Raw genomic sequence first — 11438 nt, forward strand, 5'->3', positions numbered from 1 at the left:
GGTGACAAACTTGTTGGCACTTTGTGTATCCTTGGTACTCTGATTTATAGAAATCTTGGGCTTCTCTCTTTTCAATGGGAGGCAGCTGCTGTTTCTGATCTGTTTTGGCATCTCTGAGAATGAATAAATATTAAATAACATTTAATAACCTGTGAGAATGAATATTGTTCAAGTAAATGTGGCATCATGAGTAGTTGTGATTAAACATCACTCATTAGGGTAGTTTCATGTGGGTCTCTCAATCAGATTTTATTTCTTCGATTTTTCCAATTTTACATTGATAGATGCCGCTCAACATATTCAAAGTTATTATTTAATAGTTAATATTATGTAATATATTTAATAATTAATCAATATTAGTTAAATGATAATAAAATTTATTATTAATTTTCATAAGAAACATTAAATATGAACGATAAAGAAATATAACAATTTATTAAATAATAAAATATTATTTACTTTATATTTAATATATATGGAATGCTATTTACTAATGACAACAATATTTATAATTATATATTATCAATATTAATAACTTTAATTGAAGTATTGAAGGATGTGTAAATTGAAAAATGGAATAAAAATAAAAAATGAACAAGACTAGAGACATGTGGTTCTGTAAATTTGTCTAATCACTTTATTAAAAAATATCTGATACAATGTATTACATGACTGCAGACACCCATTTATATATTCAAATACACCTTCAACCTTCTGTAAAGATTAATGAGACATCATGTGATCATTAGGCTTCACATTCCCAACAATCTCCCAATTAAAACCTAACTAGTACAGCCATGCTCTGCACCATTCCTGACATTTCCAGTTCTTTACAACACGATTAGGTCATTTGAAGATTTCAACATAAATACTTTGAATTAGTCTTCTCTAAAATAAATCAGAACTTATAGCACTGAGCAACATAACATCTTCAACCTCAAAACTAAAAATAATCTCCTCTCTCCACATGAAATCCATGCCATAATAACCAGTTAATGATTCAAATGTGATCCCCAAATTAATGCGCTCCTTACGCAGAGCCTCCAGGTGACATGCCCTCTCTCCATTTTACTCGGTTGCTGCAACAGTGCCATTCCCATTGACATCACGCGGTTTCTTACCACCGCCATTATATTTGGCATCCTTAATAAACATAGGCCTGTTCCTTGGCTCAATTCTCTTGGTAACTTTATTTTCAATTCCAACAACTCTATTTGGTATGGATTCTTTGATTTCACATTTTTCCTCATCAATTCCGAATTCAGTAAGACTTATATGGAGCTCAACCAGTTCCATCTTCAGCTCTCCATTTCTTTTCCTTTAAAAATACTCCCACGCTTTCACAACTTCCTCTTTTTCCTTCATATTCCTTCATACAGAAAATCCGCTCCTAGTGTTTTTCATGTGAGAATGCACAAGATAAGTAAAATACAAATACAATAGGACAGGTTTTCACAGACCCAATGACATATTTGTCCTCCTCGTATGAGATCATAAGCTTGTATATAATTCATTTACTGCATTGTGGACTTTTGTTCTATCACAATCACTTCCACAGGCATGTAGGTAGCTATATAGTGCTATGTCTGTTGTCTACTCCTTGGACTTTCCTCAGTTAAATGAGCCTCATCCTCGCTAGTCCTTTGACACTGTCCACAATGCACTCATTCTTATCCTAGTCATGTTCATATACCATCAACATCTATCCTTCCTAAGCTGCACTTTCCAATGGTCCCTGAAGCTCTTCATTTTCGTCTCTTGAACTTGTCTCAACCACACATCACTATATGCTTCCTTGTTGCACTTTTTCTCTTATGACCATGCATCAGGATGTTGATCTTGAAATATTTGTTGACCTGTCCGAGGGGCCCAAAGCATACCATCCAGCCTTCGGCTCCACAATGCAAAGGCAACCTTTCTACCTCCATCGTGCAGTTAATCTTGCATTTAAAAGTCTAATGCCTCAAAAGTGGCATCTCTTAAAAAATAGACTTTGTCACACAGAAGTTTAGTAATCTTCACGAGCAATAAAACAAAAGGGTACACCTTATGAAGGCAATGCATCTAACTTCTATATATTTGGATAACAGTCTTCAAAATTGAAACTCCCATCTCATAGCTACTTGTAGAACATTGTAATAAAACTTTGTTGCTACTTGTTGCTATGATTGTAGACTTCCATTTGTGCTTTCTTGAATGTCATCATCCTTCTGTTTTAGCTCTTGTTCTTGCCACCTCCTTCATGCTCCGATCACATGAAATTTTTAAGTTTTTTTTTTCCCACTTTTTATGATATGCAGTGTATCATATCATTAGATTCTTCACTCATACTATGCGACTTTCCACGAACTGCCTATTTGGATTATGTTCATGATCTTAACTATTAGGATAAACTCTGCACACTCTGTCTTCTCTCGACTATGTAGGGTTCTAGAATTTTGAAAATTCCTTTGCTCTTATCTTCTTCAAAGCATCACTCTCCAAAGAACTATGATGTATAATCTCTCTTCTTTGAGACTCTTAACAAATGTTAAGAGGACGAAGTGCTAACTGTGATCTATCTTATTAAATCATTAATCATGCACTTACTTTGTGAATCTTGCTCTCAAATCTACCCACTTTACCTAGAATTTTCATTGAGAACATGCATAAAGTGGAGTAAAGACTTCAAATTTTATTCCATTAATGCGATAAAAGAGAGAGAGTAAATCACTCACTCTTTGACAGTATCCAATCTCTGGGTCAAAGAGAACACGAGTTTGAAGGATCATAAGTAATTTCACTGCATAATGCTTCTAACATGGTTCAAGACTCTCCTGTTACTTGAAATTAGGCTTTTCACCGTATCAGCCATCCTATCAATGGCTACACAAACCCAGGGAACCCTTTTGATTTCCTTGGGGCTTGAAGAACCTTATCTTTATCAAGCCTTCTTCCTTTGATATGGATGTCGTTTGAATTGACACTGAGTTTCTTATCAGAGTCAATTGGCTACTTTTCATAACACACTACTAGAAACAACAACACCAACTACTTATTACTCTGCAAGGAAAAAGTGAGCATTTTCTCCACCCCTTTCACAACTTTCATGCAATCTTTTGTGTCTGTTACAAAGTGCACTCCACATATAATGATTCATCTTGATAGAAGTCCCCTCTTGGGAAAAATACAAGCTTTTTCATTCTTGAATAGGGCTTGACTACTATTCTATTTATCCGAGGAATGCCATGTAAAACTCTCTGTCATATATTGACATATTCAGGCTGTATTGTGTTTTTTAATAGATATTTTCAATAGATTTCTACCAAGCCACTACTTTAAGAATATGCTCCCTTTTGTCAACATTACTTTCTAGGACAGTTACTAAACTTTTAATGTCAATACATTAGTTAGAAATATGCTTTCTTGTTCTGCAACACAAAATCTGCCTTGTCTTCATAATTTTGTAAGAAATATGCTTTCTTGTTCAGCAACACAAACTCTGCCTTGTCTTCATAATTTTGTAAAGTTCTATGGTACTCATCTTGCAAAATCAACCTTGACATTTTAAAATTTTTATTGTATGTATCATATTTCATTATTCCACAAAGTTTTTGCTCATGATCAAATCATACAATTACATAGCTCGATAGTTCCTTACATCAAATTAGCATGCATATAGAAACTAGCATTGGCACCTTTGATGGTACAAGGGGTTACGCCGATAGTGTTATGTACCTTTGAGTATTTTCTTGAGTATGTTTTCTATATAATATGTTTGATTCAGTTGTGTTATTTTGATTTCTTGTTGTACACTCACAATACAAATGCTTTGTCTGAGGAGTCATTTGATATAGTTTTTTGTGTGTAATTGTATATGGATTGCTTTTCATTTTTGAGTATTTTTCAAAAGTGAAGGCATGTTGGATACAGAGACCATCTATTGTTTTTAGCTATAAAAGTGAGTCCTTGTCTTTCAATTCCACTAATATCATCTTCTTCTTTCTCTAGTGTGAGTCCCTAGGATTTATGTATTGTGATAGCCCATAACATGGTGAGAGGTAGTTGGCTTCGGCTACCTAATGTGATCGACACTATTGGAACACATTTTGCCTAATTCCATGGTGGTCCATTGTAATTTTTAAAATGTATAAGAACATACATGGACATGTCCGGTGGCTTGGTGCCTATTCTCTAGACAATTTATGTGATTTCACCAATCGCTCCATTGACAAGTCCTGCTTCTATGTACAGAGGAGTACATGTTTTTCCAATTTTTTATCATACATCTCATTCTTATCTTTGCATCCAAAATTTATTGATGTGCTTGTTGTGGTTGGGTGATTTAACGATTTTAGTATTTTCTTATTATGTAATTTCACTGCATCATTTGTAGTGTGCAGATGTATAGACCTATTAAATTGTCCATTTTCATTTGTGCTTAAGTGGATGTCTATATGACTCATTAGGACCTTCCAACCATGTTGTGTAGGGTTTGCTTCTCGTATATTGTGTAAAAGTTGATGTAATTCTATTTGTTTGGTAGTTTCGCCTTGTTATTGAAAGATTGTTCGCAGGTAACAATTGAAGTGAACTCCTCTCATATCAACCAAGCACTTGAATGTGATGTATAGATTTGTCCATAACAAGGGGTAGTTGTGCAAGATTGCCAAACAAAATAACTGATACTCCACCAAACCGGACATATTGTCAATGAGGAAAGGCCTTTTGTAAGACTATCAAATTTAAGTGTAGTCTATTTTAGTGTCAATATTAGAGCTAGTAGAGAACAACAAATACACCAAATTTGAAGTTATGAGTCACATTAAGATTTATGGTTTCTTGTAAACAATTGAGTGATATGCAAAATGTCATAATAATGTATAAAATAATTTATTATAAAAGATATATTTTCAAATTATGATAAATCATGACAAGTTTTAACAATTTAATGCAATAAAAATATTGTTAATAATATCACCAATTTAAGATAATTTAAATAAAATATTTTTTAATCTAATTAACTTGATACGAATTAGATAGTTGATAAATGTATTTTTTTACAATTATTCACCATATTAGAATATCAATTCTTGTTAAATTTTAAATTATAACATTTTATTTTTTATTAAATTAAATTTATGTAGAAATTAATATCATCCAGTTTCATCGTATTCTCAAAGAATTTGAGAAACAATAAAACCTAATCAAGTTGATATAATTTGCAAAGGACCACATTGCACTGTTTGGTCTTGAACTACTATAAATTTCGGGACCACGCATGAAGGAGGGGTTTCAGATTAGACAGTGCAAATTATTTGAGCTGGATCCAGAAAATAATATAAAAATTTAAACAGATTTGGACTGAGAAGAGCTTAAACAAGACAGCTGCTTGTTATTTGAAACTGTGAATCTCATAGTTAATTAAAGAGCATATTTCCTGAATTGGGTTTAATTGTGCGAGGAATTTGTAGGTTGAAGCTCATAATCCATAACTGATTATCTAAGAACATTTTTATTCACTGATACGAACTATTAAAATATTGTAATTTTTCTTCTTTCTAATGCTTATTTTCAACTGTGGGCTATATTTGGCAATTTAACAGTTCAATGCTCCAGTTATCACTTACCAAAGCTCCATCCTCGGTTAATCCTGAAGGAGAAGGAAACAAATCTATTCAAGTTTCAGATCCATTCTTCACAAAATTTAAGCTACTATGTCCTGATCAGAGGCCTTGAATTGAAAAAATTATAACAGTAACTTGATTTATGGAAAATTGATCCAAAATATAGAAAATTGATCCATATGTGTTTTATGCCGCATTAGTGAAGACACTTTTCTCACCTTTTCTTCCAGTGCCCTTCTGCCAAACAGATTTGGCAACTCCGGTGGAGTGTGTGGCGTTGCTCATGCTGGCATGTTTCCTCTTTGTCTGAATCCTTCTAAGACTTCTTTTCTTTAGGTTGCTTGGTCCATTGGTCCTTCCCTTATTTTGTGGCATATATGGCTTGAGAGGAACAAGAGGATCTTTCATGATGTGCACTTTGAGCTAAGGCTCTTGTGGGGGAAAATTATTAATTCTCTTCATGAAACTCTCCAAGCTAAATGTGACGTTGCTGTTGGTTTGGATCCTATAGATGCTGGTATTTACTCACACTTATTCTTTGCTCCTCATAGTGACATTCCCTTTGCTCCCCACACCCGCTCAGCGAATGGAACTAGGCTGCACTTGCATCCTGTCAATCGTGAGGGGCATTGGACAACTCCTGCAGTTGGAGTTCTTAAAATCAACATTGATGGTTCTTATCGGAGAAATCCAGGGCCAGCTGGTATTGGGGGTGTTGGGCGTGATAGTTCTGGTGATATTCAATTTTTCTTTTCTATCTACAAGGGTTACCATACTAATAACTTTATGAAAGCTTTGGCTATCTTGGTTGCAGTGCAACAGTGTTGTCAACGTAGCTGACGAATAATTATCTGCAAGACTGACTCGTAGGTGGTTGTCAATTTATTGAATAAAAGAAACTTTGTGACTGTGGATTGGCATTTGGCTCTCGTTATTCAGCAGATCATTCAGCTATGTACTTTTTTGGATTCTGTGTCTTTTATGCATATTCCTTGTGAGTGGAACGGTGTGGCTGACTGTTTGGCTAAATGGGCCTCCAAGCATGGGCCACCTTGGAACATTTTTGAACATATGATACTGCCCCTTGATTTATGTCAGAGGCTGGCTCAACTTGTTGACCAGGATAAAGCTTTGTAATTCTCTTTGTTTCTTGTTTTGTTCTGCTCTCTTTCATTTTCAATAAAATTTTTACCCCTTTTAATGAAAAAAAAATCTGAGTCTATAATACAGATATGAGTATTTTTAAAATCAAATCTACACTAATTTTTATCATCAAAACTTAGATTCTAGCAGGATATGCTTATGTATTGATCTATGGTTCTTGGATCGACATCTAAAATCAGTGCAACTTGAGGGCATCTGTCTCATAACAGAGTGGTTAAACAAGATGGTCATCGTGATGGTCATTTCTTCACTGATGGTACGCATCCTCTGGTGCCTGAGAAAGCTACAAGACGTGAAGGAAACGCCACAGAGGACGCTGAAAGAAGCCACGCGGAATTTGTCAGAATTGAATCTGATCGGGAAGTGGAGATTCGGAATGTGAATTGCCGTGAAGAATATTTTTAAGACCGGTTAAATCTCTTTCCAGGCATCCGACAACATCGGAAACTCAGAAAATTCCGACCAAAGTCTCTGAGGGAATAAGCCTATCGGCTTAATAATGCACGGAGATGGCAGGTTGTGAAAGCAATCATACAGGGCTGCAACGTGGGCGGCCTGTATTAATCCTTGAAACCTGCATGGTCCATCGATTTGGTGCAACTTTCACATAGACCTCATCAACATGTCATACAGTTGTTGGGGTGGAACTAGACTGCAAAAAGAAGACACGGATGAAGAAAAACAAGTGGACGAGCACATGGGACACTAACTTGCAAACATGCCCTAACATTGATGAAGAGATGCAAAATGGTTGGAAATAAAATCTCATTATGCAAGGAGTTCAATCCCACATTGGAGCATGATTAAAATGATTACTTGCAACTGGTAAATAAGGGTGAGGCCAGATTATTATTGGTACAGCAAAGAATCAAGTCTTATCATCTTAGAAGTGAGATAGGCACATGGATAGTTACCAGGAAAGTTTTGGGACAGCAAAGGTGTAGTTGAAATTGAAATTGAATGGTACTTTATTTTTAAATGTGTTGTTTAGTAAGATATTTGTTTTCAATATAAAAATAATTGGAAGGCTGGTTATCTAAACTAGCTTTCCTATGTGGCATTGCTTCACAATACTGTTGGTTTCTTGATAAATATTCATAATCAAAGTGCTGACATCCAGAAGAACTTGAAGATGGCTTCGAATGTGATTCCTAGTTCTTTAGATTGCTGGTCTCTTGGATGTCATTAAAATTCCTTCATTAATTTACAAATGTACAACGTTACAAACTAGAGTACGTTTTGTTGGTTTCATGCTAGACACAAGTGAAACTTATTCAATGAAAATGAATAGAAAAGCTTACCTGTCTACATGCAGCGTGGTGTTTCACTCCTTGAAATCCTTTAACACTAATGGAAAATCAGGGGCTCTCTAGACATGCTATACCAAGCTCAAACATTCAAAAGTAAGAAGACCTAAAATTTCTTATGGATAGAACAATCCCAACTCTCTTTCTGCAATGTGGTGTTTCTTGAACTCTTTCAACACTAAAAATAATCAAAGAATTCTTCATACATGTGCTATACCAAGCTCAAAATTTTCAAAAGGAACAAAACCTAAAGTTTCCAATGAATAGAAATACCCAACTCTCTTCATGCAATGTGGTGTTCCACCTTGAACTCCAACAATTAAAAATATTCCAAAGATTTTTCATGCACATGTTATACTCAACTCGAAACTTTTGAAACTAACAAAACCTAAAATTTGCTCTTTCTTTTCCTTACCATAGAAAGTTAGTACTATTAAAGGTTATTTCTTTCTTTTTCTTTTTTTTCCTCTCAAAACGAGTTTGCATTGGTATAAAACTTGTTCAAGATGGCCCAAAAAAGAGTTTCAAAGATACTTGAGATGATCAGTAGACGAAATAGGCTAGCAATAGCATATTTGAAATCTAAGTAAATTATCAAAGATCAAGAGTCATGAACTTAAAATTTTATATTAGATATACTTTGAAATTTGAACTTAGACCTTTTCAACGAGAACTTAAAATCTTATCCCGCTAAGCTTAATCCCTTAAACGATAATACAATCTTCCAAAAATTTAATTATATTTTATGAAAAAATCTCTACATGCAACCATTCAACCCATCAGATTTAGACATAGATGGACAAAAGTGTAAAGGCAAACAGAATTAGCAATCAATACATTGCCAATTAGTTTCAATTTAACGAATACTAGATGAAATAATAATAATAAGAAAGCAATTGCATTGCCAATTATTCAATTGAAAGAAAACTAGATGACATAAGAACGCACCCTTATTCCATGGCGTAGACATCTATATTGAACACATGGTGCCTTCAGAGTCGTCCAAGATGAACCAAATTTCATTAACCCTACTCACATTTTCAAAGGGAGAATTATATTGTGCAACTGTAAAGACAGAGGGATCGTCCTTAGACAAACATTCATTTGTAGAATTACTCCTCAGCAGAGTTCCCCATGGGGTTCCAACAAGAATTTCTTTAAGCTTCTTGGCCTCATCTTTCACATTCTGGTCAGTCGTAAATCCCCCAAAAGTCCTCACAGCAGTACAATGAGAGTTCAACACTTGTGGATGAAGCTCCATGTCTTCCATTGGAGGAGGAGGAGAGTCTTGGAATTGTGCGGGAATGGGCAGGGAAACCACAAAGGAAGAGTTATAACATGAAGAAGTTCCACTAGATAAAATCACATTTGTCACAACTGGTGCTGTCATTGGCACTGTTTGCTCTTCTTTGTTGTCCCCCTTCACATAATCAAGCAACCTGCAAGCAAATTATTATGGAATTTTAGGAAAGAAAAGAAAAAGAAACAGTTGAATTGTATTCAGAATTTTGTAGGTTTTTAGATTTGATTATGTGTATAATTTGTATCAATGTTTCATATCGCACTCTATGATCTATCATCTGAATGGTAAGAGCTGAAAGAAAACAAAAAATATGATAGATCATGAAATGTAATTCGAAACATTGATACAAAAATCATATACAAAAACAAATTTAAAAAACTAAAAAACTCTAAACTTTGATGAATTGTAAAACTCTATGTACATTGATAACAGAAATCTATTTACACTAATAGTCCAATTGTGACACTAATAGTCCAATTGTACACCCAAAGGTTTAAGGGACTAAAGAAAAAGCTATAAACATGGGGAGGAGGAAAAGGATGAAGCAAAATAGTACTTGAGGAATCCCTCTTTGGTGGCCTCTTTGAAAGAAGTGGAAGCTATTTCTGAGGTTGACATGAAAACCGTGTGGTTGTAAAGCCTGATCTCAAATTCCTCATCTTTCTGAATGGTGGTAAAGGCAGGGCATTCATATTTTTTGCATGTGGGTGCTGGTTCCGTTTCTTCATCGGCTTTGTAGCATTGGAAATGGTTTATGACCAATAATACAAGAAGACCAAGCATGAAGCTGAATTTCATCATGGAAGTTGTGGCATTTGCATTGATCATGGTGAATACTTGGTACTTGGATTTATACCAAACTTCACTTATGTTTTTTCCCCAATGCATCTGGTTTGTACATATTTATAAGTCTATGAGAAGGAAAAATGGTTAGTTAAATGTGATCCAGGTGTGAAGAGATTGCTTATATTTAATTTGGGTACGGAGGAATTATGCTTTAGTTTTATAAGGCGTACGCTTTTTAGTCTTCAGTAGTGCAAATCCTTCGCCAATCACATCTATGTTATGAGGGAAGCTAAAGTCTCCACTCAAAATCCACTACGAGGACGAACACAATTTTAAGTGTCGAAATGAGCTCTACCAAAGATCACATATCCAGAGCATTCATTTTTCTTTTCTTTCTTTTCCATTCATATGACTTTCATGGCAGCTTTTCGAAACAAGTGTCATCCTATGTATCCTATGATTGCAACCAGGAAAGATCTATTGGTTCATGGGAAACGTTAAAATAGTTTTATAATGAATATTTTATAAGGTGTACCATGTGTTGGAGGTTTCATAAACGACATGATAAGTTAGGCAGGTTTGATTTTAAAAGAATTTTTATTATGAAGTGTGTTTGAGTTGTAATGATATTGGGATGTGCAACTTTAAGTTCTAATGTTTCATCTTTATAAATATTTTTTAGTACAACGAGTATTAATTTATTGAGATGATGCAGAGTCATTTGGTATTCTTCTTCAGGGATAAGTTCAAATTAAGGGTCTGTTTGGTTGCGGGAATAAGAATATGGGACTAGGAATACGTATTTTGGAATTGTTATTCTAGAATAGAAAATAAGAATATATATTCCTATTCTTGTTTTGTTCAGTCGAAATTTGATGGGGAATTCACGGACACAAAAAATTATGTTTTCTAAAATAAATAAAATAGGAATAGGAATACGTATTCCAATTCCACCTATTTAGGTGGAATTGCAAATTCTCATTTTTGGGCCAAAATTAGAATACATATTCCTATTCACAAGTCCGATTTGGTGCACCCAAACCAAAAAATTGAAATTTTAAGAATTTACATATGCCTATTCCACTCATATTCCCATTGCCAAACAGACCCTAAGGGATTCAACAAAAGACTTTAAACATCGGAGACATACTTTTGAACAAGCTTATTTTCCAAAAGTTGCAATGGTTTACCAGTATTGACTACTAGCCCTGATTTAGACCACAAGGTGACTCCTGGACTTCAACTTACACATTGGTTACTAGGTGTTCCTAA

At 34.6% G+C, this 11438-nt stretch overlaps 1 protein-coding gene across 1 annotated transcript; it reads right to left on the reverse strand.

The window, feature by feature from the left end:
* Window positions 1-9047: 9047 nt before the first annotated feature.
* Window positions 9048-10208, reverse strand: LOC149570818 (uncharacterized). Its single transcript, XM_089808215.1, has 2 exons — window positions 9937-10208; window positions 9048-9516 (listed from the first exon to the last, which is right to left on the reverse strand). Exons 1-2 carry the CDS (start codon window positions 10206-10208, stop codon window positions 9048-9050), a joined length of 741 nt encoding a protein of 246 aa, XP_089664341.1.
* Window positions 10209-11438: the final 1230 nt, after the last annotated feature.

This window comes from Cupressus sempervirens, chromosome 2 (genome assembly GCF_028749045.1).
Source record: "Cupressus sempervirens isolate cs-2001-9-10 chromosome 2, ASM2874904v1, whole genome shotgun sequence".
In the NCBI taxonomy this organism is placed as follows: Eukaryota; Viridiplantae; Streptophyta; class Pinopsida; order Cupressales; family Cupressaceae; genus Cupressus; species Cupressus sempervirens.